Source organism: Girardinichthys multiradiatus, chromosome X (assembly GCF_021462225.1).
Source record: "Girardinichthys multiradiatus isolate DD_20200921_A chromosome X, DD_fGirMul_XY1, whole genome shotgun sequence".
Lineage (NCBI taxonomy): Eukaryota > Metazoa > Chordata > Actinopteri > Cyprinodontiformes > Goodeidae > Girardinichthys > Girardinichthys multiradiatus.
In genome coordinates, this window is record NC_061817.1 from 24,146,323 (window position 1) to 24,167,044 (window position 20,722).

Below are 20,722 nucleotides of genomic sequence, written 5' to 3' on the forward strand. Positions count from 1 at the left end.
TCTTGTTCCGGTACCAAAGAAAACTCACCCATCAGTCCTCAATGACTATAGACCTGTTGCCCTGACATCTCACATCATGAAGGTCCTAGAGAGACTCCTGTTGGCCCACCTGAGTAAGCAAACAGTAAACCATCAAGACCCCCTTCAGTTTGCTTATCGCTGTGGAGTTGGAGTTGAAGATGCCATCATACACCTGCTTCAACAAACCCACTGTCATCTGGACAAAGCCAGCAGCACTGTGAGGATCATGTTCTTTGATTTCTCCAGTGCATTTAATACAATCCAACCTGATTTGCTTTGTCAGAAACTCCAGAAGACTCAGGTGGAGGCCTCAACAATCTCCCGGATTAAAGACTACCTGACAAACAGACCACAGTTTGTGAGACTGGAGGGTTGTGAGTCTAACCAGGTAGTCAGCAGCACAGGAGCACCACAGGGAACTGTACTCTCACCATTCCTTTTCACTCTGTACACCTCAGACGTCCAGTACAAGACAGACTCCTGTCATCTGCAGAGATACTCGGATGATTCTGCAGTCGTGGGGTGGATCAGAGATGGACAAGAAGCAGAGTACAGGAAGGTGGTGGACCGCTTTGTGGCATGGTGTGGAAACAATCATCTTATTTTGAACGTGACTAAAACAAAGGAGATGATTGTAGATTTTAAGAGAAACAGGAATAAGTCAAAAACTATTTCTATCATGGGAGAAGAAGTGGAGGAGTATAAATACCTCGGTGTTCACCTGGACAACCGACTAGAGTGGAGATGCAACTGTGAAGCCATCTACAAGAAGGGACAGAGCAGACTGTACTTCTTGAGGAAGCTTAGGTCCTTTGGTGTTTGCAGCAAGATGCTGCATATCTTCTATAAGTCTGTTGTGGATAGTGTGATCTCTTCTACCATCATCTGCTGGGGAAGCAGCATCAGAGCCAGGGACTTAAAAAAGCTCAACAAGCTGATAAAGAAGGCTGGCTCTGTTCTGGGGACTCCTCTGGAACCTCTGGAGATCATTGTGGAAAGACGGATTCTTCATAAAATGAAGAACATTATGAAGAACCCTGAGCATCTTCTTCATGAGACTGTCCTACAACAACAGAGTGTCTTCAGTCAGAGGCTTCTTCAGATCTGCTGTAAGACGGAGCGCTACAGGAGATCATTCCTGCCCACAGCCATCAGCATCTACAACGGCTCTTTGAGGAAACCTTCATAATATGAGCTACAACAACATTTAATTTCCCTTTGGGATTAATAAAGTATTTTTGAATTGAATTGAATTTGAATACTGATGAGAAAGGAGGCAAAATGTAAAACAGTCTTACAGAATGTATTTTTTATTAGCAATAATACACTCTAAATCCAGTCGATTTCTATATTATACAGTATGTCCTTTGGAAGTAATCAATAACACAGATCATAGGCAACACTAACATTTTAGCTTGACAAGAAGACACAGTATGCTTTAAAACATTACGCTACGATCTTTACAGCAGCTAATGGAGTGGAGTAAAATATACTTCTACAAAAAATATATTATTTGATCTCATTTGATATCCTCAGATGTTAGACTTCTCGGGATTTAGGAGAAGTATAAAATCTTGTTGTGTTCAAGTCAACACTTTATCATTAATCTCCACTAACGCAATGAAAACCAAAGTTAAAGCAGACAGTTCTATCTTTTCAGAAATCGCAGTGGTTTAGGTTTAAAAAAATTCCCCTCAAAAGGCAAGACTTTCAGGTCTTAATAGTGTGTTGAGTTTGTGATTAAAGAACAACAAAACTCAGTTATTAAAACAGAACAGGTCCGAAGATTTCTGAGCCGTCAGTGCAGAGTGGATAACGTGAGGTTCCAACTGTTTAAGCAGTTTAACTCAACAGGAACACAGGGGTGGGTGTCCCATGATTTCTGCTATAAATTAGAATCCCTACACACTTTATTACAATATATACACATTTTGATTAGTTATGGTTAGGAGTATTGCTGTGCAAAAAGCAGCAACAGCCAAGTGGTGACAATTCCAGTCACTTGTTAGATAAATAAATGTTTCATCCACATCTCCAACCTGCACTCCAAATGTGCCAAAATCCAAAAACAACTTCAACATTATTTTTCATTGTTAAAAGGCAAAATAATTACAAAAGTTTAAAATATCCAAAGGCATATATTCGACTTTTGGAGATACAGGTACAGTACATATTCATTGTTCTGGCTTATAATTTATCGTACTACACACAAACACCTAATGATCCCACCGCAGGTTTGATATCCTTCAAATGTAAAGACTGCTGATATTATCGAGGGTTGCTATAACACGTATGGAGAGTTAATTTTGCTTTACAGCAGTTTATATTAATGTAGCTTGTCACTGTTAAGTCAAAGCCACAGGTGGTGGTGCGTGTCTACAGCAGAGCTTGTGCTCTTCCTTTAGTCTTTTCCTCCTCTTGTCGCTTCATGGCCTGGATCACAGCGATCTCTTTAGCTTCTTTCTTCTTGTTCCTTGCCTCAAATAGCAACCTACTTAAACAAAGGGAAACACAAATAATAATGAAAAAAGAATAAACCTGTATGCTCCTTTCATGGATTTTTGATCAGTGATGCAATATTCAGTTCAACTCAATTCAATTCATTCATCTTTTATACCGCTATTCCATTCAAAGTACTTTATGCAGTGAATGAACACTGCACAACACCCTGAACATACACATTGTGAACAATTGTGTTGGCAGCATTATGCTGTGGGGATGCTTTCAAGAGGGACATGGAGGCTGACCAGAGTTGATGGAAAGATGGATGGAGCTAAATACAGAGTAATACTGGAAGAAAGCCCATTAGAGGCTGCACCAGACTTGGGACAGGGGTGGAGGTCATCATCGAGCAGAACATGCAGCCCTAAACATACAGCCTGGCCTAAAATAAATTGGCTTAAATCAAGCCTGGTAAACTCCAGTTCCTAAAAATCAAGGTCCTTAATGTTCTACATGAGCCGTTCCCCAAACCAGCTGAAACAATGGCTTAATTATATCCTCAGTATGTCATCAAGTTCTACTCAGGCGGGATAGTGAGCCCTTTTATTTGATTCAAACTTGTTGAACCGGGGAAACATCTAACACATGCAGTACACCAGCACTTGAAGACAGGAGTTGACCACACTTGGTTTAGATCAAAGCATAATACTGGTGAAAGTGGCCCAGTCAAAGTCCAGACCTCAATTCAATTGAGGATCTGTGGCAACTCAATTCAGTTCAATTCAAAATACTTTATTAATCCCAAACGGAAATGAAATGTTGTTGTAGCTCATATTATACAGGTTTCTTCAAAGAGCTGTTGTAGATGCTGATGGTGTGGGAAGGAAGGATCTCCTGTAGTGGTCTGTCTTACAGCAGATCTGAAGAAGCCTCTCTTTAAGAGGAGGCTCAGGGTTCTCCATAATTCATTTCCATTGTATGAAAAATCCTTCTTTGAACAATGTTCTCGTGAAGTTCCAGAGCTTTTTTAAGTCCCTGGCTCTGATGCTGCTACCCCAGCAGATGATGGCAGAAGAGATCACAGTCTCCACAACAGACTTATAGAAGAGATGGAGATCTTGCTGCAAACACTAAATGACCTAAGCTTCCTCAAGAAGTACAGTCTCCTCTGTTCCTTCTTGTAGACGGCTTCACAGTTGCATCTCCAATCCAGTCTGTTGTCCAGGTGAACACCAAGGTCTTTAAACTCCTCCACCACCTCCACTTCTTCTCCCATAGTGGAAATAGTGTTTGACCTATTCCTGTTTCTCTTAAAATATACAATTATCATTATTTACATTCAAGATGAGTGGATTGTTTCCACATCATGCTACAAAGCGGTCCACCAGCTCCCTGTAGCTTCTTGTCCATCTCTGATACACCCCACGATGGCAGAATCATCTGAGTATTTCTGTAGATGACAGGAGTCTGTCTTGTACTGGAAGTCTGAGGTGTATAGAGTGAAAATGAATGGTGAGAGTTCAGTCCCCTGTGTTGCTCCTGTGCTGCTGACTACCTGGTTAGACACACAACCCTTCAGTCTGACAAACTGTGGTCTGTTTGTCAGGTAGTCTTTGATCCAGGAGATTGTTGAGGCCTCCACTTGAGTGTTCTAAGGCTTCTGACATAACAGATCAGGTTAAATTGTGTTAAATGCACTGGATAAATCAAATAACATGATCCTCACAGTGCTGCTGGCATTGTCTAGATGACAGTGGTTTTGTTGAAGCAGGTGTATGAAAGCATCTTAAACTCCAACTCCACAGCAATAAGCAAACTGAAGGGGATCCTGATTGTATTGTTTTATTGTTTGTTTATTTATTGTTGGCAAAGGGAGCAACAGCATCTTCTGAATTGGTTGAAGACAAACATGTAGAAGCACAAGGGTCCATGGCTGAGGTGGAAGAAAACATTTCAGGTGTGACAGGAAAGCTGTGGTTCAAAGGAAGGTAGGATGTCTGTTTGGCTGTGAGCAGGAGAGGAGGATGCTGAGCTTGTCTCTGAACTGAACCTATTGAAGAATGTATTTAGTTCATAGGCTCTGTCCATACATACATCGATCCGATCGTCTTTCTGCCTGGGATTTTCTTCATCCCTGACCACACATCTCTGATATTGTTTTGCTGTTTCTTGCTTCACAGCTTCTTCCTGTAGACCTCCTTGCTGTCTTTTATCTTGACTCCAAGTTGCTTCTGTATACTCTTCAATAATTCCCTGTCTCTCTCTCTGAAGGCTTTTTTTTCTTGTTAAGCAGGTCCTTCAGGTCACTGGTGATCCAGGGTTTGTTATTGGGGAAGCATCTCATCATTCTGGTGGGGATCGTGTTTATATAGACGGTTACACATTTAGTCATGGCTAGCACAGTCGTCCCAGTCTGTAGCCTCAAAACAACCTTGCAGGGCTTCTTCGGGTTCCTGTGACCTTCTTCTCACAGTTCTCTTTATTACAGATTGCCTCTGAACGAGGGGATTATATTTCAAGCAGAGAAAAACAAAATTGTGATATGATTTGCCTGGAGGATGTCTTGCTTTAGAGAGTCCTCGAAATTTGTATTAAAAAAATCCAACGTTATGTTTTCTCTGGTAGAGCAGTTGACAAACTGTTCAAATGTTGGAAGTGAAGCAGAGCGTGAAACATGGTGAACAGTGGTGAACTCTCTGGGTGAATAATATGGACAAAAATTACTGCTAAATGTTTAATATCTGGACCACTGAGACAACACTTCACAGTAACATGTCATGATTGCACCATCTGTTGTTTACAAGTACTGCTAGTCCACCTCCTTTGCGTTTGCCGCTCCTCTTTAAATCTCTGTCTGCTCGTATGGTCAGAACGCCTGGCAGAGAGACGCTGGAGTCGGGGATATGATCCTGCAGCCATGTCTCAGTGAAACACATAATACTGCATTCCCAGTACTCTGGCTCTGTCCTTTGTAGGGCTTGGAGTTCATCCAACTTGTTTCCCAACAATCTCACGTTGCCCATCATAATCGATGGAAGAGATGGTTTGAACTTCCTCCTTCTCTCTCTTCTCTTTGCTCCTGCCCTGCAACCACGGCACCTCCTTTTCAACTCATCAGGGATTTGGGGTTGTAGTTGAAGTATTATTTGAGCTTTTGAGATGTTAATCAGCTGGTGATGTTGTAAAAAACACCTTTTTGCTATGGTTATGCATCATAACAAAATGTACAAAAGTAAAAATGTATCAGCAAAAATCCTTCCAGCTGCACTCCTAATGTGCCAAAATCCAAAAATAATCCAAAGAAAACAGTACCAAAAATACATTATTGTTAAAGATGATAATTTAACCTTCAAGAGCTCTTCAGTCAGCAAACTACAATTAGGAAACTACTAATATAATATAAAAACTAAAAAAATCACCACATTTTGTGCAAGGCGTGTTTATATAGATATTCAGCGTAATAATGTAAAATAAAATGAGATTTGGAATCCGAAAGAACATGACAGAACATGAGACAATTGAACAGCAAAGAGGATGCATATATATTTTGTGTATTATGTCCAATCCTGACACCCTAACCTGTTATAGATAAACCTGGTCTGAGTCTTGCAGAATAACTCTATGAGACCAATTCATGCTTTTTTTTCTTCTTTTCAGCTGTTTTAAGAGTGTGCATGGTATCACAATAAGATTTGCCCAAATGTTCTAAATTTAAACATATTTACATTGTAAACAATCATTTCCTATTTCTTATAAATAAAGCCTCTAACAAAGTAACAAGAATTTGCATTTAATTAAAAATGGCATTCACAAAATATAGCTTGGATAATAGATACTTTTTATGTAATAAAAATAAAAATATTGTCACCTATTTTTGATTATCCTTTGCACAATAGCATCTGTAGTAAGGCTATTCCCACTGTCCACAGTTCGTAGTATGCCTCTTTTTCTTGGCTCCTGTCAATAAAGCAAAAATGATGAGAAGAACTATCACAAATCATTGCTGCAGACTAATGAAGTGTGGCATGTGCCTGAAACCGTACAGCATGAGGGTCAGATCCGTCCTTGTCAGGGTAGATTTCCGTCTTACCATGGCAAACAAGATCAACCTGGAGACACAAAGGCACAAGGATTTCCAGAATACATTACCTAACAGCAAGAAATCTTTGCAATTTTTTGTACTTGCCTTAAAATGATCCAGCAGATCTTTTGTGACAGGAAAGGGAGCGCCAATCACCACTTCTGATACATACTGTAAAACCACATAAAAATCAACACATAAATTAATACAGAAACAGAATATGCCTTTGATGCAGAGTAAATTGCTGATTGACAAAGGAAAATAACCTACTCTGCATGCCAGCACGCTGAGGGTTCTCTCATGGACATTCATGATGGGATAATTTTTTCCCTTGTAACGATTCACCTCCTGCAACACAAGAAAATGTGTCAGACATGCCATTTATCTTTAAATATAGTATCACTCACATAGATGTTCACCTGATCAAAGTGCAGCCCCACTATGATGTACGGCTTTTCAGCAAGCTTATGGACCGCTTCCAGGAAGTCAACATGGCCAATGTCTGACAGGAGTACCGTCAAGGATATTGCTGGTTTTCATAAAAGAAGCTAATATCATCATCTAGGACTGTACTCACATATTGTTAAATATTATTACAACAAAGTTAATAATAATAATAATAACTACAAAAATGTAAAGCAGAAGCAAAGCATAAATCAAAGTTAACCAAGAAAGCAAAATAACTTTTTTGTATTTTCTCTTTCATTGCTGATTGCATTTTCTGACATGATCATTTATCTTCACTAATCTTTTTTAAATTTTTCCTGTTGCTCTTTCATAGAATTTTATCAAATTGAATTGTGTTTATCTCTGGTTTCATTATTTTATTAAGTATGTTTTAACACCATAAGAAGTTTTTTCCTGTTTCAGATGTCTTCTTGGTTTTTGCTGTGTAATTTAATACAACATTTAGAGATTACATGTATTTTAGAGACTGGAAAGAGTGAGCATGAAAATATATATAAACAGTATCAAGTGCAGTTTATGAAAAGATACGAAAGAGGTCGAAGGCTCCTGCGACGTAGATAATTGTGTCTCCGGGTTGAGGCTCCTGGCCTGTAGCGAACTGAATTATCTTCTGAGATGTCTGCAGCAACTGAGACACTCCCGTCCATGGGCTGTGGCCCTTCTGACCATGTGACCAAACAATAAAGAAATTAAAACATACAAAATGAGTACTTGAATTATGGAGCAGAATTAAAACAGGTAAACGTCCGAAATACAGTGATATTCAAAAAATTAGAAAAGCCGTTCCGATGAGGTTCATCGGTGAGATTAAAAGTACCTTCGGAAAATAACAACCTTAAAGCAGGCATTAAACATACTTTTCATTAAGTCCAATATTACATCAAACCAATAAACCTTATTTTTATTGGTCTGATGTAATATTCTTATCTTAAATGCCTTATTTTTCTTAGCTGTAGGCAGATAATCATCGTAACTCACAGAAATAAAGGCTTGAAGTCTGTGTGTAATTAATCTACATAATGTATTTCACTTAGTGACCTGAGTTACTGAAATGAATAAATGTCAGTCAGTCAGTCAGTTTTAATAATATTCCAATTCATTGAATATGACTGTGTATTTTCATACACTGAAAAAAGGCACATGTGTTTTTTTTGTCACTGTCTGATATTAAGTACGACTAAACGTTATCCTGTTTTAGGTCATTTAGAATTACTAAAATTATTTTCCTTTGATAAATGCCAGAATAAAGACAGAGTGAACGTTTCCTTATTTGCTTCAAAGTCAGAAGATAACTTTGATTTTTAACCATTTGGAAAAAGCTCAGATGATGTATAAATATTAATATCCATCCTGTCCTTTGGAAAGGAGACTGGTTCTGTGTCCGAGAGGTGAACCTGTTTTGATGCCAATGTGTGCATCAACCCCAGCACAAAAGCAAAGATCTTGTCTAGATGCTGGCTGTAGCTGGTAAGAGTTTTATCATCCACAGTGAAATGCGTCCTGTACCAAGATGAGCAGAAATCCACACAGCAAGAAAGAAGCCATTACTTCAAAAGCAACATAAAAAGCCAGGAATGCACACAGGGACAAAGATCCTAGCCTTTGGAAACATGTTCTGAGGTCTGATGAAACTAAAATTGAAATGTTGGGGAATTATGATCATTGTTGCATTTGGAGGAAAAAGGAGGACGTTTGCAAGCCTGAGAACAACATCCCAACTATGAAGTATGTGAGTGGCAGCACACCTGTGAACATTATGTTCAAATATTGATGCAGCTTTGAATTTTGAGTTCTAAAAATTCCCTATCAAGTTTATCTCCCTTTACTCTGGCATTCAGCAAATATAAATACATATTGGAAGTCTAACTGATCTAAAACAAACTAAAAAGTTTAGCACAATTTAATGCATCTGCTTTTCCAGAGCTGTCATAATCTTTGTGCAACATCACTGCCACCTAGTGGGTAGAGCAGTAAAGTAACCAGTAAAACGTCTGAAGGTAACAAACGAATTCAAAACTGGGCAACATTTCTAGAATAAATTTATTCAACACTTGCCAAATAAACAGCATTAGTCGTCCAGTCAAGAGATCCTTAACTGTTTGTGACTAAAAGCTCGTTGGTTTTCAGTTACTCTTTGTCATCCAGCAACAGAAGTGCTTTTCACTGTTTGCTGGCAGGGCCTACTAAATGATTACTAAGTAGGTCTAAAACAAAGCCCTTTGTTTAATATCAGCTGACAACTGGCCCAAACAGCTACTACTTTCTACCTAAATGACAAAACAGTTGAAGAAGAAAATGTGCAAGGCACATCATTACCTTTCCAAAGTTATCTGTGTGCTGCTGATAGTCTGAGCTGTCCTGAAAAGACAAAAAAAAAAAAAAAAATATTTGGCTAAATTGCTCAGGTTAGGACCTTAAACTAGAATTTGGTAAAACCCACAATGTTGCTGTGATGTGCTTTGGTCATCAGAAGCATCCTGCCAACAAGGTCTGTAGTGGAAACTCCCTGCGTCCTCTTACACTCTCTGCAGCAACGCAACATGTCATGTAAGTTAATAAAACACACATAAAAGCCAACCCTGACTCTACATCTTTTGCGTGTTGGATAGGAAAAAGCTCACCTATAGCGTCCTGACTTCTTCACCTCTTCATAGGTATCTTTCCCATCCACAGTTAGAGTTATGTCATCTGAAACAACATGACACAGTCAGGATTATAACACTGTTACTCATAGCTTTGATTGCCTTTGTGTGTCTGAACAGGGTGTTTAGTACCTCCGTGCACACAGAAGTCGCTGTTGTACTTGTCGAGAGTCCCGAGGGTTGTGACGTAAGGGGCTCCTTCCACCACTTCGTCCACCCACTTTATGGCCCGCACCATCTTGTACCTTTCGTCCTGAGTGAAGACTGGCGGACCCTTGTGCTTTGAAATCTCACCTTCAAACAATAAAGTGAGAAAATAAAACAGAAAACCAGCGAATAGAACTTGGCTAAATGAACATAGAAACAGAAATCTCAGTTTCAAGTTGCTAACTCAGTTCACTAAGTGAAACACATATAAATTAATTGCACAGAGACTGATGTTTTCAAGCCTTAAGTCGTGTCTTTTTATTTAGATTTTCTGCTTACAGCTAATAAAAACACAACTCATTTAAGATTAGAAAATAACATCAGACCAATCGAAAAAATATCTTGGCGAGGTGCTGATGGTGTAGGGGTTAAGCACGCGGCCATATGCAGGGGCTGCAGCCCTCAATGCAGCTGTCCCGGGTTCGGGTCCCAGACCCAGCGGTATTTACCGAGTGTATCTTTAAAACAGAACTGTGGGCTCAATGAAAAGTATGCTTAGTACCTGCTTAAGGGTGTTTTACAGTATATGTAAACAATATGAAAGAATTCATAGTATATGGTATTTTCACAAAGGTTTAAAACAAATTGTGCAACATGATCTGATAGCTTTATTGAACAATGAAACGCATGAGTCATTCCTACTCCTGCTTAAAAAATATAGCATATTGATAATTATACTTAGAATATTGCTAAATCTAACAGTTTTAAATGCACATCGTGCAGAATATTAGACGCACGAGTGTCTAAGCGTTACTCGTCAAGCTGATGGTCGCTGGTTATTTCACTAGTTGACCTACATGGGTAGGCTCTCGGTCAGTTGGCTCCTTCAGTAATTTGTAACCACATGGTCCCCTCACATTGCAGTTTGTTTTACACCTACTCCCATTTCACTAACCCATGTGATGGGTTGATAAAATGGATTGCACTTCTGTTTTTTGTTTTTTTTTTGGCCTCTTGACTCTTATAAATATGTAAGCATGAGATAAGCTTTGATCAAACTAAAATAACCCTCACTGATAGTCATTATTTACTGGATTCATAAAACCAGATAAACTATTATTGTAGATCATTACAGTAGTAGATTATATAATATCAGTTGTTGTCAAAGTACAAAACATCCCCAAGGTGGGTATCAACTCATGGATTGTCGGTAACAGAATTTTGTACCAGAAAAATTAAGGTAAAAAGAAATTGCTAAAAGGCACAAAAGAGGAAAAATGACTACCACCCACTAAGGTAGCCGGCCTGTAATCTGCTACTCAACTCACACCAGTTACTTGCTAAATGCACTTTTAAAGTACCATTACCTTAATATGATTGATAAGTTGACCTTCATAAGTTTTTACACCACATCGCCCTGGGTTTTTCACCACCAAAAATATTTCCAAAGAGCTAAATTGGTCTTTCTTGTAAGCAAGGGAAAGTGTAATAGCCTTCTTCCGGCCAGAGAAAACTTTCTCAATCAAACAGTATATCACAAACTAATTATGTGGTCGCTGTTTTTTTTATTGATAAGATTAAGTTAATCATTTGAAGGAAATACTACCAGGATGTCCAGGACCAGTCATAAAGAGCTGGCGTCCTGCATGTTTTAGATGTGTCCCTACTCCAACAAAGCTGAATTGCTAATTAACCTATCATTTGATTCAGATCTGCTGAAACAATGGAACATTTAAAACATGCAGGACATCGGCTATTAAAGCTTAGAGCTGTCCAAACCTGCAATAGTTGATTAAAATGGACCCAAGTTGTGCTCTGCATTGAGTTTCTATTTTTCTAGTTAAATGGCAACTTGGGTCATACATCTCTTCCTGTGTTTAAACAGGTGGATGAAAGGACCTTTACAGCTCATCAAGAAAATTGACTTACTTTATGCTCCTTGTTCTAGCAAAGGCCATGACCCAGAGGATGAAAGCTTAAAACAAAGGTTAAAAAACTGTCAAAGGGAGGCAAATTTTGCAAATACCATGATGGGAATTATTGAAAACTTTGGGAAACTATTCTGCTTATTTCTTGGATATTGAGTTCGACATCCAGTAAACTGAACAAATACTGAATTATCCTGAACTATTCCTTTAATTGCTTTCTTTGTCGTAAATCTGAGGTTTCAGAAAAAACAACACCAAATTGTACCCTGAGTTCATCACTCATTTTGTGTCATTTGGTGACATAATTTTTTTTTGTGAGAGGAACTGGTTGTTATATACTGGACCAACATGCATGGCCAATTGCCACAACTCAGAACACACAAAAGTAGGGGCCTTGTGCTTAAGCAGTATATCAATGTAGCTTCATTCAAATTTAAGTATCCGTTTAAGCCTTACTGTCTGTGTGCACTCCAACGATGAGGTAATCTCCCATAGCTTTGGCCTGTCGCAGCTGGTTCGAGTGGCCATAATGCACCATGTCGTAGCTATGGTGCAAAAAAACAAGAATAAAGGACTTATTTTAGTGAGTCATATAGTAGGATTGTAATTAAAATTGTTCACAGAATCACAGAAAAAACTGAGTTTCTACTGAATTTGTATTATTTGTGAAAATAAATTAAGTCACAGCAGCTAGCATGCATACAACTTATTTGCTCTTTTCTACTCCTTAAGTAAAACTTTTTTTTACCTTTGACTGGACTTAAATATATGCATCAGACCAAAACACAGTTTATAAATATGTTTGCAGTTATATCTCAAAAGCTTGGTTTATTTCAGTAATTTGATTTAGATAGTGATATACATACATATATATATACAGTGTATATATATATATATATATATATATTTAGTACAAAGTGGTATATTCAAGCTATTTATTTCTGTTAATTGTGATCATTATGGCTTGCAGAGAAGGAAAACCCAAATTATTTATTTCTCAAAAAAAAGAATGTTAAAATATTTTAATGTCAAAGTCAGCCTACTGAAAAGAATGTCCATTTACTGTACAGTATTTGCACCCAACAGCTGGTTAGGAATAAGTTTGCATAATATTGGGGCGACAGTAATGATGATGGTAGGGGTTTGTCCTCTAACCGGTGAGTTGCCGGTTCGAAACCCCACTCTGTCTGTCTCAGTCGTTGTGTCCTTGGGCATGACACTTTACCTGCTTTGCTTGCTGATGATGGTTAGAGGATCAGGTGGCATCAATTGTATGAGAGCCTCACTTCTGTCAGCCCCAAGGCAGCTGTGGCTACAATATATCCTACCACTGTCAGTGTATGAAAGGGTGAATGACTGATTGTAGTGTAAAGCTCTTTGGGGTTCTCGGACTCGATAAAGCTCTATACAAGTACAGGCCATTTACCATTTTTACCATGAATACAGCATCAGTGCAGGGTAACATTGGTGTAATCAGCTTGTGGCTCTGCTAAGTTGCTAACTAAGCCCAGGTAACTTTAACTGTGGTATTACATTGTCTCTGATTTGGGAGTGGCTTAAAACAAGGAACTGGATAGTTGCAGCCCATGTCCTGGATATATCCGTATGGCTGCTCTTGAAGCACTGACTCCAGCTGCAGTCCACACCTTGTGAATCTCCTTTAAAACTTGAATGGGCCTTGCTTCACAATCCTCTCAAAGCCAAGGCCATCCGTGCTGCTTGAGCACTTTCCACCACACATCTTCTTTCCACTCAACCTCTGAGAGGTTGAGTGGAAGGAAGATGGCTGTTCACAAAGTGCTGCATCCAAGCATTTTACTGGAAAGTTGAGTGGAAGAACAGCTCTGACAGAAAAGAAAATACATAGTCTTCCTCAGGACTGTGTAGACCATAACATCATCCTAACATAACATTTATGTATTTAAAAATATCATTTTTATTGCTCTTATTTAACAACTTTGCTTTATGGGAATTGAATTTAAGTTTGTCAGTAGCTGAAACCCATAACCATACAAATGAACAGAAATACATGCTTAAAATATGTCACTGTGTAGTCATGATTATATATCATATGTGACCTTTGGGGTTTGACTCAAACTACTAAAATAAATTAGTTTTTCACTGATATTATAATTTATTGAGATGCATCTGTCTCTACATTGTTTTGTTATTAACCCATCAATATTATGTCCACACTTTGCCAGAGTAGGAAAACTGCAAAATTGATGGGTCTAAACATACAAGTGAACGATGAAGAGTTTTTCTTCCATCCTGCTTGTCTACCCTCAGCTTTAATAGTGTCTGTAGTTGATTAGATTAGCACAGATAAGAGACAGAGGGTGTAGCACAGTAATCTCACAAAGAAACAGAACAGATGGGTGTTAGCCTCCCATCTGAAGCTCTATAATGCTTGCAGCCAACATGACACTGATATTTACTTTGTCTCTTCTCTTTAGATTCGGATCCGTGTAGTGGGAAAAGCAGCTGGATAATTGCACATATCCCATTCCTCTATATTTATTTCAGTATGCTATAAATAGCACACTCATAAAAATCAGTAAGAAAACAACACTATTATTATTAGATTACAAACATGGCACAGACAGTTAGAGAGCCTAGTGCGGCAGTCCTGCTGCAAACAGACTTAACTTTGCACCAGAGCTTTAAAATAGCAATAACTACACTTGGAATGCAGTTATAAATCGTAACTTTTGGAGAAAATCGGCTTGTTACCCAGAGTAACCATGATGAGTAATGCGCCATGTGTTGTCAAACCATTGAAACGAGATTCAGGAGCTCTAAGGTGACTGAGCAAGCCAAGAGGAATGTAATGAGCAGTGTTCGGAGGTGACTGAATGAAAGACCCTGAGTTGCATAAGACCTTTCTGTTTGAGGGATTTCAAGTGGCCTTATTCCTCCTGTATTTTTTAGCAGGGAAGCATCATGAGCATATCACTGTGGGAATGATGAAATTTTAATTAGAGAAGCCTGTTAACAGACACCCAAGTGGCGCCTAAGCTTCTCGAGGGCAATGGCTTTGCAGATATGTGTGCACATGGTGAGGGACTGTTTGGGCATGTGTAGGAAACAGCAGACGGCAGCGGCAGGATTTTATTCGATTAGCTCTAATGTCTCTGATGATCAAAGATAATAAGCTATGAATCAATAAGCAAAACGCATCTCATTGGCTGAGTCTTTATAGTCTTGTGTTTGTACAGCACCACAGCAGATTATAAATTTGGACTTTGGTTGATGATGCCTCTCTGACAACAGACCTTTAACCCCACCACTCTCCTGACTAATAGGAACAGAATCAAAACTACTACTTCCTTGGAAATTTCCATTCAAATCACAGACAAAGAGATGAGGGATACCAGTAAGAGTGATCCAGAAAGGGGAAAATGTGCTTGAAGTCCTTCGCAGGTGTTCGCCAGAGGGGTTGGAGGGGTTAATGACATGAGCTCTGTTGACATTGGCTTTCTTTGCATGCTCACCCCACCGGTTAATATTCCGGCATCCCAAATATTCCGCTGCATGCCGTCAAAGCATAGATACACAGCCACAGAAATGGCAGGAATTCTGCGAGAGAAAGCCACCATAATCCTGGTCTTCATACGTACACTTCAAAACATCTGTTCAGTCACTGCACTGAGTGTCCATCATGGATTGGGTCATTTAAGTTATTAGTTAATTTGCAGATTAGAAAATCAGGTGATTTTTTTTCTTTTAACACCTATAAATAGCTTATGCTGGAATACAGTATTTATCTGGTTTGCTTTATTTAAATAGCTTTTGTTTCCTCAGAAGCCATTGTAAAGGCAGAAGAACTGGGGTGATACCGGAACAAACAGGATAACCAGTCTAGCAGCTTAATATTAAAGCAAACGTAAAAGAAAACAAGTGACTTGAATCAAACGGGAGTATCAATTTGCACAAAAACAAAAATGTGGCGTACAAATTAAACCAGGTCAGATCAAAATGTAATAAACCTGTTCATTAAAAATAGTCTTGACCTGTACAGCAATGTGATAATGGGTGTTTTCTGACCAGTTAAAACATGAGCTACAAATAGACTCCAATATTTATACTAAACTGCTGAGTTGGTTTAATGCAGCAGTCTGTTGTGGCGTATGTGAGGTTAAACCAGCCAAAACACACCACAATCTTTCCGTTAAGAAAAATGGGTGAGTGTATGTTCAGTTATTAAGCAATGGTTTTGACCATATCATTATTTTAATACATTTTCCAAGCTGTATAAACTGGAATGCTTTTTGGATTTAAGGGAATCAGGTGATGTAGATTTGTGTAACGAGACAGGGCGTGGCCTAAAGGAAGCAACACCCTATAGTTGGAACCAAGTTTCTGCATTCACTTAGCCATTTTGTCCCTCACTGTCTGCATTAAATGAGACCAGAATATTCCTGTTTTAGGTCAGTTAGGATTACAATTTTTTTTCTATTTGCTAAATGGTTAAATAAGCAGAAATCTTTTTAAATGTTTACATTTATGTCCTTAGTATTTGGCATATTCCTCCTGATAGAATTGGCGTTATTATATCAGGTTTGTAGGCCACAAATTTTGAATATCAAAATTTTCTGTGGGACTCATGCTGCGTTCCATTAACCTCAGAAGTCGGAACTGGGAAGTTGGAGTTTACGTCATCTCCAAGTTGTAGCATTCCAGTTTCGCTCTTGCTCTTGCTTTTGTTTGTACTGCTAGCAACTGTAACAGCAGTCTTACAAAAATAAAAATGACAATAAACATTGTTCTAAGCGGTATTTCGGGCATATAAACAACGTTGAAACATCTCATCTTATAAACACTGAAAAGTAGTATGCATATTACAGACTACATGTTACATAAATAAGGAACTGCAAAAACACTAAGTATGAACGTTTTACTACTATTGATGAAAGCAGCAACCATCTTGAATGCGGAAGTCTGGTATGATCATGTTGGCCCAACTTTCCAACTTGTAATTCCGATTTTCGAGGGCATATTCCAGTTGAACTTTAACTCAGAGATTGGAAGTTCCGACTTCAAATGGAACCCACTATGAGATCAGGGTTGTGTTGCATAAATGTTTTTGTCCTTAAACCATTTTGTAACTAGTTTGGCAGTACGATGGACAATGACCCATCGTTGTCCATTTGGAGGACCCATTTGTACCCAAGCCTCAACTTTCTGGCTGGTGTCTTGAGATGTTGCTTCAATATTTCCACAAAATGTTCTTTCCTCATGATGACATCTCGTTTGAAAACTGCACCAGTCTGTTCTACAGCAAAAAATCCCACAATATGACGCTGCCACAACTGCACTTTAAAGTTGGAATAGTGATCTCAGGCTTGGGAGTTTCTCACTTTTCCCTCCAAATGTAATGACGCTCATTATGACCAAGCAGGTTGATTTTAGTTTCATCACACAACAGGACATGTGTCCATAAATTCAAATTCTTGTGTGCATTTGCAAACTGTAATCTGGCTTTTTGTGTTGCTTTGTATTAATGGCTTCTTCCTGTTCAGTGGCCTTTCAGTCTACGATGGTAGAGGACTTGTTTCACTCTGGATAAATCTCATTTACCAGCTTCAGCCAACATCTTCACAAGATGTTTAATTTGTGTTCTGGGCCAAATTTCATACCAACACACCCCTGGGACACAGACCAATTCCCTTCCTTGTACGGCATGATGGCTGGAAATTCACATGCTGTTAATACTTTCATATAACTGTGGCCAACAAAATCTTTCATAGTCTGGCCCAGCTGGAGATCACAAAATATATGCTATATAAATATATAACATTATCTGGTGTATAGAAAGACAGCGTTGGAGAGTTTTGCACTTAAAAGATCTTGGTATGCCTTTAAAACGCAAAGCAGATATGCAATAATACGACAGAGTTATGATATTAAAGAACACTGCTGTGCTTTTGTAAATACAAATGTGATTGTTTGTTATCCTGTTTTGTCATGCTGGAAGAAGATATTTAGTGTGGTGGATGTGTGTTTGCAGTTACGCCCATTTCCCGCAACACTATCTATTTTAAGATAAGCCATGTCAAAGTTAATGTTGCAATCTCATTACTATTTACAAGTTGTCTGTGATGTACGTTAAAAAACGCAGATTTCAAAAGAGACAGTAATTTAAGAAATGTGATTAAACAATTGCTTGTACAGATGTAGATACAGACACTTGGCAGCATGTCCATAAAAAGTCAAGGGAAATGGAACAATCATCATCCTAATTACCTCCTGTCCAATCAAAAAATGGCCAGATGTAACTGATGACTAGTGTGAGTTTTTGAATATCAGATGCTTATTTCTACAGCTGTTTGCAAGAACATCTGTTTAATTTGGTAAAATGACCATTTTCCTTTGTATTTGTGTCTGGTTCTGCTTTTTTGAGTAGACTATAACTGCACCTTTTTCCCCAGCTGGACTAACTGAGAATTTTTAAGCCACATTCATACATACAGGTTATCCAAACTAAATCTAAATAATACGTCTTGTGTCTTTCTTGATAGAGACGTAAAAAGGGAAGTAAGCATTTGATGCAAGCTGGGAAATTACAAAGACATTTGAGACGTATCTCCATTTTATAAGTACTGTGTTAACAGAGAACTAAATAAATAACTACATTCTGCTTCCCTATATGCATTATGTCAAAAGCTATAGCATGAATCATCATTCAGATGTGATTTCTGTTTTATTCTTGAATGCTGATTTGTGTGTTGTAACAGTCTAGAAAGGTCTTAGCAGATGAAATGCAGAAACTCTGATGGTTTTCACTTTTAAAACCTATGTAACAGGCAAATAATAAACACCTTAAAAGGGGAGTTTGTATATTTACAAGAGGTTTCATGTGAAGCTTTTTAAAAAAATTCTACAGAAGTAAAGCAGGTCCAGTTCATGGTGCTATTATGGCATAATACTTTATCAATTCAACACAACACTCAGTTATGAACAATAGCCGCAGGAAAAAATAAATTGATACTACCGATATGTTATTATATAAAAGCATGTTTACTAAAAACGAAACGCCAGACGAATAATTGTAAGGCAAAGTAAAAAACGGGTGAAATGTCAATTGATTTGCATTATAACACACTGGTTCTGCATAAGGCGATTATCCCACTCATAACAGGCTATCTGCTGCTGAATGTTGCATTCAAAGTTTTGCCTGAGCTGAACTGATAAGGTGTCAAGCAACCTCCTGCAGCCTGCATGGAGCAGGCCTGTCCTGATGTGACAACTTCATTCAAACACGAAGGACTGGGGACATCTCTGTGGGATGTTCATCACACCAATCCACATCTCCAATCAGTAACTCACCAGCCGTCGCACCACACACGGATCCTTCGCCTCCTCTTCTCCGGACTGCGCGCTGCAGGGGCGTGGGTCGTCCCTGCGTCTTTCCCCGCAGCTGCGCTCACTTGGTGGCGCTGGTGGTGACCGTTCTTGATCATTCTGAGGCTGCTCTGTTTTTTTTTTTTTTTTCCTTTTTTTGGGGGGGGGGGGGGGGGGGGGGTTTGGGGGGGGTGTCCTCTGTAAAACCTTACTGCCGAGGGTCTGTTTATTTTACAGCAGTCTGGCAGGTGTGAGCCCCCCTCTCTGTACAGGACGGCCGGTTTTAAGAGCAAGCAGCAGCAGCAGCATCAGAAGCAGGAGAAGCGGCAGTGGGGCGATGCGCCAACGCCTCTTCCACCGGCCACGCAAAGACGCACGGTGCGTCAAGCTGATGGAGCAACGCAGAGGACACACAGAGGAAGCGCACAAGGGGCTAAAAACGACACCCTTCACAATGTTGATCGAGGATTTTATTTTGAAAAATATGAGACGTGCCTCCCTGTTTTTACTTGATGGAACTTAAAGAGCAAAGTTGTTGCGTAAGACGTTTTCCTCCGTCAGGTGACCATATTTATTAAGCTTCAGCTCTGTTAAATGCCAGAATATTGAGGGGAAATTACTTTTAGGTATTTTTTAAACTCTGTAATACATGAGTTTGCATGCATTTCCTCAGTATTTGGTATATTTACCTTTTAAATTCTGCGATGGACTGGCGACCTGTCCAGGGTGTACCCTGCCTCTTGCCCATAGACTGCTGGAGATAGACACCAGCTCCCCCGCGACCCACTATGGAATAAGCGGTAGAAAATGACTGACAGACTGACTTTTTAAATTGTAAGACTCCAGTCAAATGTTTTGGGTGTTTAGTGAAGTGCACAAGATACATACACATAAATGATGCTGCCAGGGCTGCATGCCAACAGTTGGGAAGGGGGTGTCTGGCTCGGAAACTTCCCATTTTTACCTTCCAATGTAATGAGGCTCATACCGAGAAAATTCCTTTTTAGTTTCATCAGGACATGTCTTAAAAAACAAAAACAAAAAACAAAAAAAACACAAGTCTTTGTTCATGAGCAACTTTGCAAACCACAATCTGCCTGTATGTTGCTTTTGGATTATTGGCTCTTGCAAAAGACCAGGCATTAAAGTGATCTTTCCTCATGTAAAAACGAAAACATGTTATTTTATGTGTATTTGTTAGTATTGGGATGAAAACAGCCAATATTAGCTATCTTATAATACCAATAAGTCCTGTCTGGGCAGTTAAATATTGTTTAACTCTGATGAAACTTTATTCTGGCTGATTACTTTTCTTATCGACACATTTTTTCCACACATCTTGTAGGAAAAAATAAAAAATTGCATGTTTTTCATTCTTTTTGGAAAAATGGATTCATGAGCTACAAAACCAATCTGTCTTCTGTTGTACCTTGCCTGACCTTTTTGACATTGAATTTGTTTGAGGGATGTAGGCTACTCTTTTAATTCCATTATACTTTCAGTTAAATTGAGACCCAGCTGTTTGTCGGCCATGTCATTGAGCTGATCTACATTTGCAGAAGGAAAGTGTCATAGTCCATTTAATAGTTTTGACCCACATGCAGAGAGAAACTCAAGAGGCAGGAGAAAAGTTAAATTTTTTTAATAGT

At 38.9% G+C, this 20,722-nt stretch overlaps 1 protein-coding gene across 4 annotated transcripts; it reads right to left on the reverse strand.

Moving 5' to 3' along the window:
• Nucleotides 1–1,315: 1,315 nt before the first annotated feature.
• Nucleotides 1,316–19,248, reverse strand: LOC124862326 (ethanolamine-phosphate cytidylyltransferase-like). Of its 4 annotated transcripts, none has more exons than XM_047356172.1 (13): nt 19,059–19,248; nt 12,186–12,274; nt 9,787–9,948; nt 9,634–9,700; nt 9,453–9,537; nt 9,329–9,370; nt 7,541–7,670; nt 6,964–7,046; nt 6,815–6,892; nt 6,650–6,715; nt 6,507–6,572; nt 6,332–6,420; nt 1,316–2,515 (listed from the first exon to the last, which is right to left on the reverse strand). In XM_047356172.1, the coding sequence occupies exons 1-13, from the start codon at nt 19,190–19,192 to the stop codon at nt 2,398–2,400; spliced, it is 1,209 nt and encodes a 402-aa protein (XP_047212128.1). In that variant the 5' UTR covers nt 19,193–19,248; the 3' UTR covers nt 1,316–2,397. The 4 variants fall into 4 exon arrangements, with proteins under 4 accessions (XP_047212128.1, XP_047212126.1, XP_047212129.1 ...); XM_047356170.1 differs by having other exon boundaries at nt 7,541–7,673; XM_047356173.1 differs by having other exon boundaries at nt 1,316–2,512; nt 19,059–19,247.
• Between the last annotated feature and the right edge of the window lie 1,474 nt (nt 19,249–20,722).

Excerpts from the sequence above, each read along its gene's own strand:
- LOC124862326 (XM_047356170.1), bottom strand. The coding sequence starts at position 19,192 with ATGATCAAGAACGGTCACCACCAGCGCCACCAAGTGAGCGCAGCTGCG. Across the intron at positions 6,716-6,814 it reads TCAGCGTGCTGGCATGCAGA|TATGTATCAGAAGTGGTGAT; the intron begins GTAGGTTATTTT and ends GTGGTTTTACAG. Across the intron at positions 6,573-6,649 it reads ATCTGCTGGATCATTTTAAG|GTTGATCTTGTTTGCCATGG; the intron begins GCAAGTACAAAA and ends TTGTGTCTCCAG.